Raw genomic sequence first — 20,279 nt, 5'->3', positions numbered from 1 at the left:
GCTGAATCTCATTCACTAAAATGTTTTGTTCATGAATTTGTGGGGAGACCCACGAGGGTGTGCATTGTGCCACAAGATTTCTGTGTCATTGTGGCTGATGTGTGCTGCTGCTGAGGGCTTAAAATTAATTGGTTTTATTTTTTGGTCTATGACTGAACCTATTAATTACTTTGACAATATGTATTGATGCCTTCATTTCATATCAGAAGTTTAGTGGGAAATGGTAGGCTTTAAAAAATATCTGATCAGGCTATCAAATAAGCAAATCTAGAATTTGTATGATTTGGTATCTTCGTTTTTTTTGTCATTTCTGTTGCACTGAGTTACACAAATCCATCTTGGAGTGATGAATGTATTGATGGCTTTAGCTGGCTCCTTGCTCAGGAGGGAGTGGTGACAGTATTTAGGAGGGTAGGAGTAAGAAGCTTATCTTCCTGGGCGGTGTCAAGCAGATTAAATTATTCCACTTTCCAACTGCTGGCTTCCCATGAGCTGCCCACACTTTTCCAGTTTTTTATGTTTAGACACCCTGATGTTTTACTAATGGTGAAATCTGAAGATCGACATTTGGGGTTGGTGTGGTGGTAGTTTCCCTTGATCTCTGAATGAGGAACCTATCTGGGGAACAAGGAGACACGGTTATACTGCAGTGAGCTTTTGGAGAAGCAAAGCCCTTGATGCTCTAGGCCACCAGCAGACTGAAGAGCATGATGCTCTTCAGCTCTGATGGAGTGTTTGTAGGTTGAAGGAGCCGTAGGTTTGGATTTGACTGTCACTGAAGGTGATGGAAGCAAAGGCTGGAGAGTGCCTTTGGGATTTGACTGGGTGCAGGGTGCTGCTCGGGCAGTTGCTGAAGGCTGCTGGCAGGGGGTTCTTCTGCAGTGACCTCCCTGCAGCGTCCTGCGTGGTAGCCCTGGGGCTGGTGAGCCTACTCCTTGTGCAGTGAGTGGGTTTTCTTTTGCCTTGTCTGGACTTTGTTCTGTGTTTCTGCAGCTGTTCCTAATCCACAGTTCTTTCCTTAAAGGCAGCTCTGACTTCTTGAGTGTCGTGACCCCTGACCATCTGGGAAATAAAACGTGTATCTTTGAGTAGCTTCCACCAGCCTGTTCTTTACGATATAACTGCCACCCTGTTCAACTCTTAACAAGGTGAATTAATTAGGGAGTTACTAGGGTTCGCTTGCATTCCTGTCATCAGGAACAAGTCACTACCATTTGGCTTTATACCGAGTGTCTGTACAGCTCATGTGTCAGACCAGCAGATAAGCTCTAGAAATGAACATCCCTGTGAAAGGTCTTTTCTTTTGTTAACATCTAACGTTTTGTTTCCACCAGGGCTCTTCTCAGAAAACATAGTTTGTAGGAAACTTGTTTGATGTTACATTGCCTCAGCGATATCCCAGGTGGTGTTTAGTCTCACTTCCAGCTGCAAGGTCGGTAGCTTTTGAAATCTTTCCTCTATAAAGTAGCAGCAAAGTGATGTTCTTTGTCTGGAGATCTCCCTCTGACACAAAATGGTACGGGAAGGTTGTGCACACGTGCATTTTTTTAATATACATACATACATATATATATATATATATATATATATATATATATATAAATAAATCCAGCCTGTAGCCTAGTTAGGGAGGAGTTTTGATGTACAGATAACTTTCCAAATCTAGGTTTGGTGTTGTTTTTTTTTTTGTTTTTTTTTTTTTTGAGCCTGACACAAAGCAGATTTGGCTCTATTGTAGTCTGTCCTTGCATTAAACCAAGGATGTCAGATCTTGAAGCTGACTGTACTCAGAAGCCTGGAGTTAGCATCCCCTTTGAAGTGTCAATAGAGAGCACCCGGTTTCATTTTTTTGTTAGTGGTTTTCTGACATAATCCTATTGAGCTGTTTCTGTGGGAAAATGGTCGAGCTAAGCCATGCTTCCTTCTCAAGTATGCTTTCTGGTTTTGCTGAATTCTCTCTCCTTAAAATAATCACTGTGTCTAGAGATTTGGTGCCTTTCCAGAAAGGATGTGTAGATGTACATAAACTTGGGTGTTTTAATGTACCTTTGTAACCTTCATGAGTGTTTTCGGTGTGTGCATTTCATTCTCCAGGTGCAGGTTTGAAGGCACTTGCTAGCTGCTGTCGTGAGTGGAGAACTGAAATGCAGTTCCCTCTCTGCTTCGAGAAAGAACATAAAAATGAGAGAAACTTTGCTTCTGACTTTCCAAAACATATTTGAAACATAAGTCAGTGGCAAGCTTTGTTTTGGAAATGGCCTTGCTCCAGCAATGGCTTTGCCAAGCCTGTTTATCCCAATTCCTTCCTCAGCTTAATAGGCTGAGAAAGTAAAACTATTGTGTGGGTGGCTGGTTGAAAACGGTCCTTATGGATATTGCTGTAATTTGTTTCACAAATAGTGATAGCTTGTACATAAGCCTGTAATTCACATAAAATGCATTAAGGAATAGTGTGAAGGCATGGGAACTGCTACTTGAGATCCAGGCAGGGCTCTGGCAGGAGGAGAGACAGGCTGCTGGAAAAGGCAGAGGTTTCTCAGTGTGATGGAGAGATGGAAGGTGTGGAAGCTCTGGGCTGTGCTGAATGATGCCGTTCAGATGTGCTAGAAGTTAGTTCTCTCAAACGGTTATTGAAGAATGCAAAACTTGCTAAGTACTGGAGAAAAAAGAAAGCTGTCCTGGCTGCCCTGAGCCAGGTGATGGATGCGAACAGCAGCAGCGCTCTTTCCAACTGGCTGCAGCGTTAGTTATGGCCTGTGTCTGAAAAAATCTTTGGCTGGTGAGTGGGAAGTGGAAGGGCAGGGGCAGGAGGGAGATAAACCACCGAATTCTCTGGAATTTGGGTGGTTTCAGGCTAGGAAGATGTTATCGCCTCCTGCTGGTTGTGAAGACAGCACTGGTCTGGACAACTTGTGTCTCTCCTAGAGCAGCTGCTGGATTTGCTGCTCTGTATAGTCGTATAATTTAACATGTTTATAATTAGGCTCAACAGCACAAGTTGTGTATTTCTGATGTCTGATTCAGATAGGAGCAAAGTTAGGCATTAGAGCTGCTGCGGGTTATGAGCACATGGAGGCAAGGGGACGGCCCAAAGACCCTCACGTAACAGGAGCTGGGGGCCGCGTTGTTGGGCTGGGTCTAGAGATGGGAGCGCAGGGGCTGCTCGGCGTCCCGCTGGCATGGGCAGGCCTGACCCACGTCCCCTCTGCTGCCTGTGGCCGGGTGCTTGGGCTTGTCACTTGGGTTTGCTGGCCTTGCAGAGCCCTGGCACTGCATGTGCAGGATGCGTGCAGGTTGAAAGAGCGAGGGGCTGGAGCACAGCGCTTCTGGGGGAGCTCACGCTGCCCCCGCACAGAAGAAGAGCGGACCTCAGGAAAGCCCTGCACTGCCTTCCCTCCCTGCTAAAAGGCTTCTCTGGTTCATCTTTTTTTGTTTTTTCCATGGCAAGTGAGTAAAATCTGCATGTCCTTTACATACATGGCTTTGCCGTTCTCAGCAGATGGCCTGGTACTCACACAGCCCGTTTGCAAGGCACTGCAGCACGATCTGATGAAGCTTGTTCTTCTTGCAAGAAGTGACATTTCACAGTTGGCCAAACATCATATACAAGTAGCTACACCTTCATTTTGTTGCTATTTAAACTTCTGCTTCTTTTGTGAGTTATTTTGTCACTTTAACTTGAATCCTATGAGAAAAACATGACAGTGGGTCAGGTTTGCTTTGGTTCCTCCCAAGATACTTTACCCAAGAACCAGCTGTAAGAGAGGCATCTTACCCCATTGCCAGGGATGGGAAGTGCTGCCTATACACGGCTCAGCTGAATGCTCTTTGGTGGATCTCTGACCTCCTGGTGCCACCAGTTCTGCTCTGTTGTGTGGGCTGTGCTGGTGGCTGCTTGCTTCAGTTCCTACTGGGTGGAAGCTGCATCTCCTGCAGGAGGCACTTGGTTGGAAAACTGAACCTAGCTGTGGCGCCAGGGTCCCTCGGGATGGGGAGCGGGTTGGAGCTGCCACATTTAAGGGATTGCAACTGCTGAAGTCACTGGTGGTGGGGTCATTACAGTGAATCAGTGGTGAAATGATTGCTTCTTGGCAGTTGCCTTGCCTTCTGCTGGGAAGAAAGGCCAAAAAACAGCTTGCTTTCGTTTGGGGGAGAGGTAGGCAGTAAACCCCAACTCTTCAATACCTCTTGCGTCGAAAGAGCAACTTGGTTTGACCCATAGCTGTTGAGCACAGGCCATGGAGCAGTTTCTGGCCACTTCATACCAGCAGATGAACTTGCCAAGGATCCCAATCTGCTGTCACCCAGATCTTCTTGCCTTGGTGCTGATGCTGGTAGCAGGAGGTAGCTTTGCAGTCTGGGTACATGAATGAAATAGAGCCCCTCCCAAAATTGCACATGGAGCCCTCGATCATCTGTGATCCGTCTGCACTTGCCTTTTTAAAACAAGCTTTTATCATTTGTGCTGAAAAAGGGCTTTGAGGCTGCTTGTGCAGATAGGACTTCCGTGTTGTACATGGTATCTGTCTTTCCAGTCCCTAATGAATAAACACAGCTGGCTTTTTTGGGAAGTCAACTTAACATCTTTGCATCAAAGCTGTACAAATAAAGCAGCAAGCCTTACTGAATTATTGGACAACATTTTCTGATTTTTATGCTGATCCACACGCTGACTTATCATCAGATGAAAAAAATGTGTTTTTTCTTTTCTTATTTTTTTTTTTTTTTTATTATTTCCTGAGGCTGCCTGCAGCCCATGCAGGGGGAAGCAACTTTCCCCTCCTCCCACTTTGGAAACATGACTGGAACAAGCAGCCTTGATGACTTATCAATGTTGGATTATTATGCAATAATTTACTAGGCAGCCTTTTGCTGTCCGGACCGCCTACACTCCCAAGTCAATTGTGCCTTTGTTCAGGAGTGCTTGGAAGAATGCATGACCTCATGGGGTGGTGGGAGTTCATGTTCGTTCCAGTGTGCTAAAGGCTGCACCAGTTCCACCGAGTGTCCCAAACGCATTTCCTTCCTCCTGCCCTGTTTTGGTACGAATGCCTAGAAAAAGCAATCTGTACTTGTTTCTCCAGGGGCTTTCTTAAAAATGCAAACACTCAACTCAGTGGAGCTCTGCGTGCCGAAATCTCATTTGGTAGAATGTGGTTTGTAATTAGGTTATGTTAAATTCCTTCAGACCTTTCTTGTTCATGACGCACCTGCCTGAATCTCTGGGTCCTTCAGGAGAAGACAAGAAAATCAACCAAAGCTTTCTCATTACCAGTTTTCACATGTGTTGCCAGGAAGGTTCAGAATGAGATCTGTCGTCTATGATGCTGCGTGGTGTTGTTTTTCTAAGGAAGATCATCGGAAAAGGAGAAACCCTGCATTTTCTTTTTTTTTTTTTTTTTTTCTTCAGACTCTGGCTATTCCATTTTATGTGCAACATCAGTGCTGTAATCTTCCTCCTCCACAAATTTTCCCAGAAAAGCTAGGGTGTAGTTACAACAGATATTTGCTCTAGAACTATAATAATTTCTTGCTTTTTGTCATAAGTTTGGCCATTTCATGTGTATGTGATGCAAGCGACATAACTTACCAGTTATGTGTCTTGCAGGTGTTGGGCTGATGTTTACTAAACCTATTTTATTCCAAAAGAGCAAGTTGCTCTGGAAGTTTCTCATTCTCCTATCCTTCTAATTACTGTCCTGCTTTCATTGCTTGTCTGCATGCTGGAAAACCCTTTCCCATTCCGCAGGATGGGATAACTCCTTAAATATTGCCTTTGCACCAGTGGTCCCTGTGCCTGTGCTCTAGGGGGGGTTTCTAGCATGGAAGGCTGCCCAAAATAACGGCAGTAGCTGAGAGTCTGGAGTAGTGGACTCAGGAAGCAGCAATCAGTCTTAAATAAGAGCTCGCTAACTTGCCAGCATCAGTGTGTGTGTTCCTTGCAGCTTTCTGCTCGTGTAGGGTCGCAGTACCTCTGCTACGCCCTGTACATGGTGGGGGCTGCTGCCTCCTGCTATTGCTGGTAGTTCTTCATTCCTCAGAGAGGAGCAGATAAGTGTTTCGCTGCCCTCAAGCCTTTTGCTGGTTCAATATAGTGCTGGATGGTGGGTGGCGGTTCAGGAAGGCAGAATGGAGTTAGGAGGGAGAACAAGAAGGGTGCACGGCTGTGCCTTCCAGTTCTGTGGGCTGGCAAACCTGGCCTTTTGTCCTGGGGCTGAGAGTGGGACGGGTCAGACGGGACAAAAAGCAAAAGGAAATGCCAGGGGTATTGAGAGCTACTCGCTCTGTCTCGTCATTGTGAATTGGAAATGAAATCTAGTAACAAAGTAATAAATATGCTACCGTGTTGTCTTCAGGTCTTTTAAATTTTACATGGAATTGTTGTCAGCAGGTGTCTCTAAGAAAAGCGCTGCTTGAAACCAGAGCTAACCAAAAGAGAAACATTCAGAGCAAAGCTGAGCTGTTCCATTACTATTCAGAGAATTTTGCTGAAAATACTTGTGCAGAAGTTTGACTCTGCCTGGCGTGGTCTTCTCGGACAGACTTTTATCCTCAGCAGCAAAACAGCTGCATTTTAAAGCTTACTGCTCGGGGGCTGTACTGAGTTGCAGAGAATAAAGGAGAGGGAGCGCGAGCTCTTTCTGAAGCCATGCAGAGGATGTGAGTGGACCGATAATGAAGGAGGCAAGTGTCGGTCGGGGCTTATCTCAAAGGCATCTGCTCACAATCCAGTGCTTGTAGTCAGAGTGCCAGCTGGCGGGATGCTTTCCTGATGTAAATTATCCATCTCTTCTGAGGGGCCTGAGCACAAGGAGGCCTTTTGTGTCTAGGGATGAATTCCTAACTTGGGGGGAAAGGGAAGAGTTTCTTGTAAAGATCTAAATAGCATTTACTTAAATTTTCCTGACTATCCTTATGGTTTTCAGCATGGTATGTGTCCTGCTAGACCTTGGGACGCAGAACTGGGAGATGACCCTGCTGACATCCATCAGCTTGCCTGGAGGTTGTGGCCAGCTTGACAACACGGTCAGGTTGCTGGGGGTAGCGTTTAGCAGCTTTCGGCACAGGCAACATCTCTGATACCATCTTCACCCCCTCTCCTCCTTCACCACCCAGACTTGCTAAAATCTGGAACTGAAGTGCTTCCTTGAAGGCTTATCCGTGTGCCTGCTTTAAGAGACTGCTCGTATGTGAGACCAAGTGGACCAAACCGTGGTTAAAAAAATGATCAACGTCTAGGAACAGAAGAGCAATAATTTCTTGTCTTCCAAATTAAATGTTTAAAACTGCCTTTCACCTAGTTATTGCTGTTGCCATTTCTCAGGTTAATAGTAGCATGTATTTATTCAGCCCTGCAAAACTTGAAGGCAGCCTGGAAGGCTTAGCTTTGCTAGCAAAAAGGCTCTGCAACCTTGAAGAGCCCTGCTAGTGGCCAGGCTGCTAAGCACAGCTTTTGCACTCAGTATAAACAGGGGGAAAACGTATTTCAACACTGTCAGCTGTCTTGGGTAAACGCTATTGTTCCAGCAGTATTTACCCGTGGCGAGCTGATACAGTGCTGGAGCACAGCCCTGCTGCGTGCACTAACTGCATTCCTGTGTCACGCCATCAGCAAGGCCTCTCAAGGAGTTCCAGTGCCAGCTGAAATGAATTTCTTTTCACCTGGGCAAACCCGTGCAGTTTCCAGTGTGTTTTTGTTGGCCCATGGTGTAAAACTGCAGGCAGAGAAGGGGAGGGTTCTTTCCATTTAGCATGGGAGATTTCTGTGGAAAAATGTTTTTGTGCTGCCGAGAGTGCATTCTGCACGTGTTGTACCTTTGGCTTAGCTGTTTTTTGTTTTGTTTTGTTTTGCAGGGATCTGTAGGAGACCTGATTGGGGAACAGAGCTATAATCTAGTAGTAGAGAAGGGGAAAAAAAACGGGGTTGTTTGCGTGCTGTGGAGGTGACATGGTTGTTTTTGTTGGGACAGCCCTGCAAACCTGACAATCTGTTTCTTTTTTTGGGACATGCAGGCTGTGAGCTGCCCTTCCTGCTAGAGCATTTTGTGTTTGCAGAGTGTAAGCACAAGCCCGCTTCTCCTCTTCATTCGCTGGGTTCTTTCACTGCGTTTCCTCCCTGAAGTCATCTTGATGAAGCCTGAACTCGGGTTTTGCTTCTATCTAGAGAGAGGCTGTCCTAGATGAAGAAAACTAAGCTATTTGTGCACTTCTGGCTATCGGTTTGTGTCTGTGCTTGCCTTGAAGTTCTGCTTACCTGCTCTTCACCTTTTAGCGCTCTTTGCCTTCGGTGAGGGGTTGTTCTTGAGAAGAGACCACATAGCAGGAAAAATGGGAAGCCTGTGAGGGTCTGATTTAAACACCTGATATATGCTGCTTCCTCCTCGCTTTGCGCTGAGACTCATACAAAAAATGCTTCTAAATAGAAAGGGGTTGCTCATCTCCTGCTTGAACTGGGCAGCAATTGGAGGCTTATCCCAAGTTGTGTTACGATGTTGAGTGTTCACGCTTAGAATTTCTGGCTTCTGTGGAATCAATTTGTCGTCAACAGTGTGATTGCTTCTCACTTGTTGCCTTCTGTGTGTGAGGAGCTTGTGTCAAGTGGCTTGACTGCAAACCAACAGTGAGCTGGTACTGAGCAAGAGCCACAGATCGTGAATATCTGGCTTCCAGTCTTGTGCTTAGGTCATCATCAGCTTGCACACTATATAAATAGTAGTGAGTCTTTTGTAGGAAGTGCCGGGGAGAGAGATTGTGTCTGTACAATGTCCCAGTTGTCTTCCATGGCATACCCTAAAGTAGTCCTTTTGGTAGGCGAGAGTATTGTCAGATTTAACCTTTAAACATGAGCTTAGTCTTTTGTGTGTGTGCGTGTGTCCTTGCTACATGCCAGCGTCAATTTGTCACATGCTGTATGTACGTGTGTGTACTGATGTGCTGAGTTCTGGATCCTTTACCACGCTTTTCTTGCTACTTCTGTGCTCCCAGCGGTCAGAAAGGACAGCGAGTCATCTGCACCGGCCGTGCAGTGAGCGTGCCTAGCACGGGCTGCTCCTGGTGTCCTGAACACAGGAACAGGAGCTGCGGCCACCGACCCAAGCCTGACCACTTGGTGTCTCCAGCCCAAGTATCATTTGTGCATCTTGCAGCCGGTGTGACCATGAGAAGGGGCTTCAGCACAACCCTGGGGCAAGGCTCCCACCCGCAGAGCGGCACCTGCAAACCCCACGTCTCACGTAGAGATGGGGAGATGGAACATCTTGTCTGGAGTCACTCATTAACTCCAGTTCAAAGCCTACCTTGCATGAAGCTGAGCTGATTTAAGTCAGGCTAGGTATGGAAGGACTTAAATTGCAGGTGGATTTTCATTGCAGTCAGGTTTTTGCGTATGTGCTTAGAGGCGCACACTGTTCCCATTGCCTTGTGCTGCCTGGTTTGTTTTAACTTGTGCAGTGAACCACTCTTCAGCAGGTGCAAAGCCTTGTGTTAAACTTTAACACAGTGTAGTTAGCTCATTTTTACAAATTGAGGTTAAATCTGCATGACCTCCAGGCAGAGAGAGCCTGATTCCTGATCAGTTGAAACTCTTCTGGTGGCTTTTTTTTTGTAAGCGAAGGGCAGCGGCTGCTGCAGGCTGTGCTCCGAGCAGTGTTTTTCTTGGAGGTGGTGGGAGGGTAGAAGAGCGAGGCAGAGATGAAACTCCTGATGATTTGTCCCAGACAAACCTTGCCTTGTCCTTGCGTGCTCCCAGCTGCGTGCTGGTGGCTGTGCCTCTCACGTTTCCATACGGCTGTTGGCTGCCTGCGGCAAATCCAAAATCCAGTGTGCATTTAGCTCCGGGATGGGGTGATCGCCCACAGCCTGCTGGCCAAGGTGCAGCAGTAACAGCCAGCACGCAGCTTAGCCAGTGCAACATCCCTGCTCCTGGTGCAGGAATGCCAAGGTGAAGAATGCAGCAATGTGAAGAGGCTAAAGGTTTTCTTGTGGGCGTGAAACCCCTTGTGGCTGGCTTAGTGCACAGGGGTGGGTGCTCAAGTCAGCAGAGAGAATCTCAACAGACACAAACTGTTAATGTATCTGTTGTAATCTGTCATCCTTTGGGGATACGGATGTTATCAGTGATGCCTGTAGGAATGAATTAGAGCTCACGAGCTGTGTGTTTGGTTGCACTGAAATCCATAGATCTGTTTATTTATCTACTCAGTCTTCCTGTTGCCTTTCTCCATTGGTATCTTCACCTTGTCTTTGCTAGGAAATATAGTGCTGGTGCTACTGGGCACTGCTCATCCTACTGGATGGTCCTAGAAGAGAACTTCTAAACAGAACTGTGGTGCAGCTCTCCTCAGTCTTCGTTTTAAGTTGAGTCTTTCTCATGACTTTCTCCTCCCACCTGCAGGAAAGGCCTTTGACATCACGTATGTGCGTCTGAAGTTCCACACCAGCCGGCCGGAGAGCTTTGCAATCTACAAACGCACCAGGGAAGATGGCCCGTGGGTGCCCTACCAGTACTATAGCGGGTCCTGTGAGAGCACCTATAACAAAGTCAATCGGGGTTTTATTCGGACTGGAGAGGATGAGCAGCAGGCACTCTGCACAGATGAGTTCAGTGACATCTCCCCTCTCACTGGGGGCAACGTGGCTTTCTCAACGCTGGAGGGGCGACCCAGTGCCTACAACTTTGACAACAGTCCTGTGCTACAGGTACGCGAGCGGGAGCATATCAGATGGTCTGGGCTGAGTTCTTTTGCTTAGCTGTCATGGGTGGCAGCTTTTTGTGAACTGTGGGCTGCACTTACAGCCCTTATTCAGCCTGAAGGACTGGTAAGTTGGGTTGAACGATCCGAAGAAATGCATTTGAAGAAAGAGTAAACTCTAGACTCTATCAAAAATAAGTTTATGGTAAAAACAACAACAACAACAACAAATAATTAGTGGCATGAAAGATGACCTTTAAGAGGCTTAATGGAAATTATTGGATACTTACCTCTGCTATCTTAGAAGGCAGTTGTGTGCATCTTGCTGTTTCAAAAAGACCAGGAGATGGTAATGCCTGTATAAGATTGATATTTGAGGCATTTGCATGTAGATTTTGAGCATGAAAGTTTAAGAAATGTGGTATTCTTCTAAACAATTAAAGGGTTATTTGAAACTCTAACTTGTTCTATCTCGTGTGATGTGGTGGGGGGAGCTTGGTTTTATCTACAGCCTTTAGTTTCTCTTACAAAAGGCTTGGATAAGGGGTTTAGTGGGGGGTCTTTTGTTCTTACCATTCACAACACTGGCTGGGTAGTGGTCTGGAGCATACCAGTAGCACCAGTTTATCCAGTTTACTCGCAATTTTCTCTGTGCTGCTTGATGACTTTTCCAGATTACATTGCAACAAAGAGCTCAAGCTGTGGAATTTGCCCCATCGGGGCTTGTCTCCTTCCTCTGGAGCTGTGACCGGCACGCCCTCGCGTCAGCCGTCCTTCCCTGTTCTCATAGATTAGCAAGAGCACACTGAGCTGTGGGCACCCAGCAGGTTCGGGGCTTGCCTGCCTCTGATCTGCAGCCAGTGGGCAGAAAAGCAGGGTCTGGTAAGGCTCAATTATATAAAGGAAAATAAAGATTATTGGGAAAGGGAGAAACACACAAAATGGAAAAGAGCCAATTTGGCCACCTTGTTCATGCAGCTAGACCTTGCTGTGAGCAGAGTCCGGTCATTAAGGGTGAACAGAGATCCCAAGTTGGTGGTACAATGCGTGATCTTCCCATAAATGCTCTGTAAGGAATGGAGACCTGACCACTGGTTTCCTAAAATACGTGCAAACCTCTGGCATTGCTTTTCAGAACTGAAGTCAGTGTGTGTTTTGTGCTCAGCATTTCCCTGTGTTTATGGCAGTGTTTGTAATTCAGCAAATCTTCTTATTGTGCTGGTTAATCAGCATCGTTGCTGCAGTGCAGTTGTACATGCATGGATGTTTTTCCCATATTCTTTATGGTGTTTGAAGGAAAGAAGTATTGCAAAAGCTGTAACAAGAACAGTGTGGTGCTAACAGTAGTCACAGGCTGAAGATGACATGGAATTTGGGGACAGGCTACGTTTGCTGGCTGTTGCTGGAGGAGGGTAGGGTACTGTGCTGAAGATGCTGTGTAAATATTATGAAAAGCTCTTGTGTTGCAAGTCAGATCTGCCTGCCTGTTTTTCTTCCCACCCTCACTCATCTGTCTGTGTCTTTTTGTCTGGAGGTGTGTGGCTGCAGACGAGCATACCCTAAAGCTTTTTCCATTCTTGCTTTGCAAGAAAGCTGTTGTCAGCCGGTGAGGTATGTGAGGGCAGCACACAGGCCCCCCGCTCTGTTTGCTGAAGATGTTGCCCACGGCTTCCCGGCTGAGAGCAGCCAGCACCCGGGGAGGCACGGGGAAGGGGAGGCAGGGACAGGAGGGGTGTCTGGAAAACTTATCTGAACTGAGAGGATATGATGCGAGGCTTCCTGGGCAGGGACGCGTGAGCCTCAGAGGTACAGAGGGGGAAATGATGAGGCAGGAGCGTGCTGACTGATGAATGACTGCTGGCGTGACTTACTGAGGGTAAATACAGCTGCTAACGATACGGTGCTGACGTGCACTGCAGGGCTACGTCTGATGTGTATGTTCTCTGATGGGATTTTTGTCTGCTCTAGGAATGGGTGACGGCTACTGACATCAGGGTGAGCCTCAACCGTCTGAACACCTTTGGAGATGAAGTTTTCAACGACCCCAAAGTTCTCAAGTCATATTACTATGCTATTTCTGATTTTGCCGTGGGTGGTAGGTGAGTAAACAATAAACCTATGTATTTGTTTGAAGCTTTTGGTCAGGATTACTGAAGTGCTTTAAAGGTTTTGATTATACTCACGTGGACCATTAGGTTCCATTCTTTATTGACTGTCCTAAGTCAAAAATGCAGTAGAATGCATCTCGTGAAGCTTGCAAACACTACGTATTACCTATTGAGGCTATAAATCTCAGGGACAGGCAGATTGAATATTTTATTTTCCTGATTAGATCAAATGTTAAGCAATCAGGGAAGGGGTACAAAAAGACTGACAAGAATGTAAAATGAAAGGGAAAAAAAAACTTTTTCTACCCAATGCTTTTTGTGGTTTTGCTTTACGTGTAGCCTAGAATAAAAGCAGAGATGTTGAGATTTTTGACATGCTACACCTAAATATTGGGGGACAAATCCTGCAAAGATCTGAAGCACTGTACAATGCCGTGGTTCTCTGTGCCCTCTTCCTTTTGCTAAAGCATATTGCAAAATGCTTTAATCTTAACTTGCTGACAGTAAAATGTTTTCATAAATAGAGTTGGGACCAATGGAGTGTCTCAGGTTGTTTGTAGAGAGCAGTCCTGAGACTGGGCTTTGGTATCAGTCACCTTGTGCTAATTAATTGCTTACCCTTACAAACGGTAGCATGTGGCCAGTGTGCACATGAGAGAGATGCATACTAGTCTAAACCCAACATTTTTACTTCTCCTGCTCAGTTTATTTTACTTCAGTGATGGACTTTAGAGGAGGCAGGTTAGCCTTCTTGCTCTTTAAATGCTTGCCTTGAGCATGCTACACCTGCTTGTTTCATAGTAACTGTGTTAGCAGTTTTGCCAGAGTCTTACACCTTCAAATATGTCTTGTCTCAGACTTTCAGATCTGGGCGTTGTTTTCTGGATTGCTCTGTGGGTGACCTGGATTGTTGAAGTTTAAATACCTGTTCCTTGTCTCGTTACCCAGATGCAAATGCAACGGTCATGCAAGCGAGTGCGTGAGGAATGAGCTTGGAAAGCTGGTCTGCAACTGCAAGCACAACACCTTTGGGGTCGACTGTGAAAAGTGCCTTCCTTTCTTCAATGACCGGCCGTGGAGGAGAGCGACAGCAGAGAGTGCCAATGAATGCTTGCGTATGTGTGAACGTGCCTTGCACGGAAATTGCTCATGGTTTTGGTCCCCTGCCTCTGTCATGCTGGTCTTGCATGGTTTTAAGGCTCAGCTCCAGTTAGCCAGTGCTAAGAGTCTTGAATACAGTTTTGCCAGTGGTTTAGGAGTACATGTCCAATAAACTGCTTGTAGGATTTGTGCTCTCAAGATGGAGATGCTTTAAATCCCTCTTAATGCCTCTGGAAGTATCTCAGGTTACAGAGAGCCTTCAGTGTGAGTTTAGATAGTGTAATAATCTAAGTTCAAATGCCTGCCCACATTTTCAGAGGAAGAAGACCAAAGCTTCCCTTAGAGGCAGACCTTGAACTGGAACGACCAAATGCTGTATTTTATCTGGCATTTACACAGAATGTCCTGCTTGTTTTCTGATGAAGCGCATGGCTGCAGATGGGCTGTTACTGTTATCGTGTCAGCATTCAGATTCTCCTCAGGGATTTGCACACATAAGGCACTCTCAAAATGAGCTCAGATTCCTGTCCCAGAGTATAAGCTGATGAGAAAATAGAGCAAAGTCCATTTCCTTGTGCTACTCTGAGCACATCCAGGTCTTTTGAAGAATGTTGCCTTGGGTTTGTCATTCCTGTCCTGTAGGACCTTTCTGGAAGATTTGTACAAAGGGGTATCTCCTTTCTGGAGGATTGGAGTGACCTTTAGGAAAGATTTGCCACAAAAACTTTCCAGCTTGTACTAGAAAAAAAGCCTGCATTTAGTATGCTGGAGTGTAACTGTCCTTCACAAAGCTTATTTGGTATTCTGACTTCCTCTTGCATTTGGATTATTGTTTTTTAGTTACTTGCAAACTGTTTCATCCAGTTTCAAGACTTGCAACAGTTCTGGGCTGCAAATGTGAATCTCCAGGACCAAATTTTTCTCAGTTTTGTGTTGCAGACCAAAGCTCCTGCTAGTTTACTTTATGGGGAGCTTTTTCAGACAGAAAAGCTTTCTTCCTGTCTGACCTCTGTGTGTGCTGATAGTTCCCAGCTGTCTGGTGGAGACCTGTGGCTTCCCTTGACAGGCCACCGAAACCCAGCTCTCCTGCTCCCCAAACAGACGAAATCCATGGTCTGCCTGCTCCCAAAGCAGAAACTCTTCGTGCAGCATGGGGTCAGCCCTTACTGATATCTTCTGGTGCTTGTTTGCAAGGCTGAGATCAGCGTTGCTGTGTGGGAGGCAGCACGTTGGCTGGAAGTGGCAGCCCGGCCTGAGGGTGTGATGCTGGGTATCTTCCAGCCCTGCCTGTCCGTGGTCTCGGGTGCTTGGTGGCACTGCCAGTCATTGCCCTCCCCTAGGGGATGGAGGGAATGAAGTGCTCGAGGTCTGTGCTGACAGCTGGTGTAGCCGTGTGCTGGTTTGGCTCATCAAGCCCTTTTCATCATTACAGCCTTGTACCTGCAACTGCTGCAAAAACACGTTTTTTCCTCTTTCTTCTCACTGCTGCACAAATGTCTCAGGATGGTTCAAGGTTCCTTCTCCGAGCTGAATATTCAGCTGTGTGTAGTGGGTCTTGTGATGGCTGGGCTCTGGATAGCCACACACACACCACTCACGGATGATACCCTTTTTCTGCAGCTTGCGACTGCAATGGGAGGTCCCAAGAGTGCTACTTCGACCCCGAGCTGTACCGCTCAACAGGCCACGGTGGCCACTGCATGGGCTGCCAGGATAACACCGATGGTGCCCACTGCGAGAGGTGCAGGGACAGCTTCTACCGCCTCGGGAGTGAGGAGGGATGTCTGCCCTGCAACTGCAACCCAGTTGGTAAGTAGAGGCAGCAAATATTTATGCACGGAAGTTCATGCAAGCTCTTCTCTGTTTTTCAGCTCTTGGCAAACTGTAGGGGTAAAAAGAGATTATTTTTTTTTTCTTTTGGCCTACACAGGAAATGTTTATTGGGTTGTATTATGGTTAAAATTATCCCTGGATCTAACTGGGGATGGGGCGGCAGGGGCAGATGGATCACCACTGCAGCATTTCCTCCTTCAAATGTGCTCTAAAGTAGTTGTCTTTTTTTTTTTTCACAACTGTGTATGTGTTACCCTGGACACACCCAGCAATGAAGTGCTCGTTTAAATTCTTAATAAACAAGATTATGCGGGTGGATATTTCTGGAAGTTGTTCATACTGAAGAATGGTAGAGAGCATTAGCAGCATCAATTTCTCCTACTGAGTATCTAAGCACTGTAAATATAAACTTCTGAAACCTTAAACACAAAAGGGGGTGAGAAAAAAACAAAGTTGACTCAAAATACGTAGTCAGACTCATTTTTTTTTTAAATGATTGGAGAAAATTCTGGCAGGAGAACCAATCTTTTGTAGCCAAGGGAACCACTTGACCTGTATGGAGCAATCCCATAACTACATCAGTCCCATGACAAATACGGGTGAAGGAAACAAAGGGTAACAGATAGTAAGATATGATGTGAGGTTCCAAAATAGAGTAGCTGGAATAAGTAATTGCTTGTGGCATGCCCTAAAAGCAGCCAGCAAGAGGTCTGGCAGGGTATGTCTCCTATCTAATTTGGTCAGAGAATTGCACAGTTGTGAAACGTTTGACCAAGAAAGGCCTCTTTCTTCTCGCTCTGCTCTCCCTGGTTCTTGTGCCTGACCTTATTTACGGCGTGTTTGTGCACAGGGTTTGTGTCAGGGAGTGGGAGAAGCAGTGAGGTGATGTCTCAGGTATTTAAGGATGAATTTCAAAGGGCGTTATAACTTTAGCCATCAGCTTGTATGCCATGGCACACTGTCACCCCGTGAGTATTTGAAGCCCCTGAATTAGTTTAGATGTTAGTTTTCCATCTGATTACTGTTTTTTCCTAAGTATTCAATAGTGGGACTGCAATGGGTATTTAAACTCTGCATATGGTGAAGGCTTTGTGAGTTCTTCTCTCTCTTCTGTCTGACCTCATCATATCACAACTTTCTGCTTTGCTATAATCTTCCAGTGTGGATCAAAGTGGAAAGAAGCAACTATTCCTGTATTTTTATATACTTTTATCCTGGTAGTTAACTCTCACAATGCTGACAAATTGTAGTCTGCTGGCTGCATTGGTGCTTGGGAAAACAGTATTTTGTCTGCCTCACATTAAAGAAACCTGTGCTACTGTTTGTACAAGTCCCTTTCTACTTGTGAGCAGTACTTTTGAGGAATGTGTCCTGTCAAAAAAGATTTTTGTTATAGAATTTATTAAGGTTAATAGTGTCACATGCAGACTCTCTCTGAGGAGACAATTCAGTCTTTAAATTCAACTCGGAAGTCAATGGAGAAAATTGTAACATGAGGGGGAGAAGAGGTCAGGATATCTCTTGGCAAAGGGTAAATGATAATTAGAAAGAACACAGGATTTAGGGTATAAAATCTCAGAAAGGATATGTTGCAGGGAAAGAAAAGGCAGGGAATTAAATAGGCAGGCAAAGACAGCATTGAGGACAGAAGAGGAATAAGGAGGAGCATGCAATGAAAGGGTAAAGGTACATATAAAAAGGGTAGTTGGAAAGAATACTTAAAGCTGACAACAGTTTTGTTTTTGGAAAAGTAGGTAAAGGTTTGTCTCTTTAGAGTTGCTATGGAAAAACAGGGACCTGTAAGGCATCACTCACCAGCTTGAAGCTATGCCTCAGACTTTTTCTTGTGTATCTTTCATGCTTCAAGAGCTGAAGAAAATCATGAACTCATACAGTTCTGTGGGTCTGTTAAGGTCTCTGTCCCTTGTTTCCCCACAGGCTCCCTCAGCACGCAGTGCGATAGCTACGGCCAGTGCAGCTGCAAACCTGGCGTGATGGGTGATAAATGTGACCGGTGCCAGCCAGGTTTCCACTCCCTCTCTGAGGCTGGGTGCAGGTAAGGGGGAACTGCTGCTCTTTGGTGGAGGAACCTCTGTCTAAAAGAAAAAGCAGATACATTTTCAGGGCTGTGTGGCTTTCATGAATTATCCTCTCTCTTGTCTCTCTCAGGCCCTGTTCTTGCAATTCTGCTGGTAGCACAGGTGAATGCAATGTCGAAACAGGACGGTGTACTTGCAAGGACAATGTTGAAGGCTTCCACTGTGAGAGGTGAGTTTCTCTTCCTGTGGCTTTGTTTCAAGAATGAGAAATATTTGAGCAATGGCCTGGAGTAAACATCAAGGAAATTAATTCTTTTTCCATTGCATATGCAGATGCAAACCTGGGTTTTTCCATCTGGATCCCTCAAATCCAAGAGGCTGTACCCCCTGCTTCTGTTTTGGACACTCCTCAGTTTGCACCAATGCTGTTGGCTACAGCATCTACAGCATCACCTCCAGCTTCCAGTTCGGTAAAATTGAGTCTGTCTTTGTATCTCAGGTTGGGCTGTAGACCAAAGCATGAGAAGCGATTAAAATCGTGCTCTTTCCTCCCTGTGTGGGATAGCAAACTTTGGGCAGGCAGGTACAGGATCCCTTTCTCGGAAGTGCTGAGTTACTAAAGTCAATGGGAGCTTCCCCGTCTTCAGCTTGTTTGTTCAGTTGGGGTGGAAGGAATTCGCTGCTTTGGCCTCAGGCACCCACTGTGCTTAACGTACACCTCACAGTTTTAAGTAAGTGTTGTAAAATTTTATAACAGAGAGGTGCTGAGAAGGGGCATTTTCTCAATTTTAGAGCCGAATGAGGAGTTTGAGAGTACTATAATCATTTTAGATCCTGGGTTAAATGGCTCTGAATAAAACTGGTGGGTTTCTGATGGATGTGTAAGCTGTGCACAAATCTTTTTTCATACAGTTTCCTGCATAGAAATGTTTTCATTCTGCATAGTCTAAAAAGAACATATTTTTAGTTAAAATTCCAATGGAGAACAGCTCTTATGAAGGCTGAAATTGGCATCAAATCATAGATGACTTCAGGTTTTCCAGTTCTTTACTGAAGTCTTTAGAAATGAAGATGTTGAGAAGTATTTTTTGTAGGGCTCAAAATTCAGAGGGTTCAGGTCAGCATTCCAATATCTGTCTCAGGTCAGTTAGTACCAGTGTATAAAGTGCAAATTAGTTATATATAAGCAGCTTGCAGTATGATGTGAGTAGTCTGTGCAAAGCTGCTCCTTCAAAGGGTGTTGATCCTTGTACATTTGGTTTTCAGGAGAGGATGAGTGGCGTGCTGAACAACGCGACGGCTCAGAAGTCCCCCTCCAGTGGAGTGCAGAGACCCAGGATATCTCTGTCATCTCAGACAGCTACTTCCCCATGTATTTTGTTGCACCACGTAGGTCATTCAAGAAGCGAGGTTTTCTGCACTGCCTGTGATCTTCCCATTCTCTGTCCCCTGACTGTAAGGATTTCTTCCCATTTCAGGCAAGTTCTTGGGCAACCAAGTTTTGAGTTATGGTCAGAACCTGACCTTCTCCTTCCGTGTGGACAGACGAGACACACGCCTTTCTGCAGAGGACCTGGTGCTGGAAGGGGCTGGGCTGAGAGTGTCAGTGCCTCTCATTGCCCAGGGCAACTCCTACCCCAGTGAGAGCCCACTGACCTACACCTTCAGGTGAGTGTGGTCCCAGCCCAGCAAGAGGCTGGAGCAGCTGGGACCTAGCCTGCTGTGCACCCTGCCCTATCAGCTCTTGAGAAAACAAACAGCATTAATTTAAGCTCGCAAGAGTAGTCTTATCAGGTTAATTTGAAGCTCACTGTTCATCAGTGTTGCATAAGCGTATGCAAAGTATGTGGCAATCGCATACCATTGTTGGAAATGGTGCTTTAAAAGGGCACAGCTGTTAGCATCTGAAAGCTTTGCAAATGATACACAGTTCTTCTCCCTAGGCTCCATGAGGCCACTGATTACCCGTGGAGGCCTGCTCTGTCTGCATTCGACTTTCAGAAGCTTCTCCACAATTTGACTGCCATCAAAATCCGTGGGACATACAGCGAGAGAAGTGAGTCACTGAGCAGAGTGTCACAGAAAAGAGGGGCAGACAGGCCCTTTTGTCCAGTGCTCCAGTTGTTTAATTGCAAGACCTGGTCATAAATAGCTGTGGGGAGTTAATTTGGCAGAGCCATGTGGAATTGCTTTCCACCTGGCCTTGCAGTGCAAGAGCTTCTGTCGGGCTTTCTGGAGAGGGGATGGGGAAGCAAAGTGCTGCCTGTGAGAGTCTCAAAATGAGCACTCATTACCTGCTGATGCTGCTCTGGGGAGCAGATGTGGTTCTGTGCTTCTAAATGTGGAGTTCTGCTGTGTTGTGCAGCCAGCATCTTCCAGATTGGTGGTAATATGTAATGCAGAGTCCTGAAGGACACAGTAAGGGAGATGTAGGGAGTCTAAAATAATTTCTGCAGGAACAGTTAACTTCTCCCACTTTTTAATCGTGCCTTGGCAGGACAAGTGTG

General features: G+C 45.9%; 1 protein-coding gene across 1 annotated transcript in view; it reads left to right on the top strand.

Moving 5' to 3' along the window:
- LAMC1 (laminin subunit gamma 1) overlaps positions 1–20,279 on the top strand; it is a 61,095-nt gene that overhangs the window by 27,334 nt on the left and 13,482 nt on the right. Inside the window, exons 2-11 of the mRNA XM_068690396.1 lie at positions 10,394–10,698; positions 12,660–12,790; positions 13,748–13,914; positions 15,521–15,709; positions 17,672–17,789; positions 17,903–18,001; positions 18,106–18,242; positions 19,039–19,161; positions 19,251–19,440; positions 19,716–19,828. Of these exons, the coding sequence (XP_068546497.1) occupies positions 10,394–10,698; positions 12,660–12,790; positions 13,748–13,914; positions 15,521–15,709; positions 17,672–17,789; positions 17,903–18,001; positions 18,106–18,242; positions 19,039–19,161; positions 19,251–19,440; positions 19,716–19,828 (1,572 nt within the window). The remainder of the gene's footprint in view (positions 1–10,393; positions 10,699–12,659; positions 12,791–13,747; positions 13,915–15,520; positions 15,710–17,671; positions 17,790–17,902; positions 18,002–18,105; positions 18,243–19,038; positions 19,162–19,250; positions 19,441–19,715; positions 19,829–20,279) is intronic.

Source organism: Anas acuta, chromosome 8 (assembly GCF_963932015.1).
Source record: "Anas acuta chromosome 8, bAnaAcu1.1, whole genome shotgun sequence".
NCBI lineage: Eukaryota > Metazoa > Chordata > Aves > Anseriformes > Anatidae > Anas > Anas acuta.
This window is presented reverse-complemented; position numbering and strand designations above follow the sequence as displayed.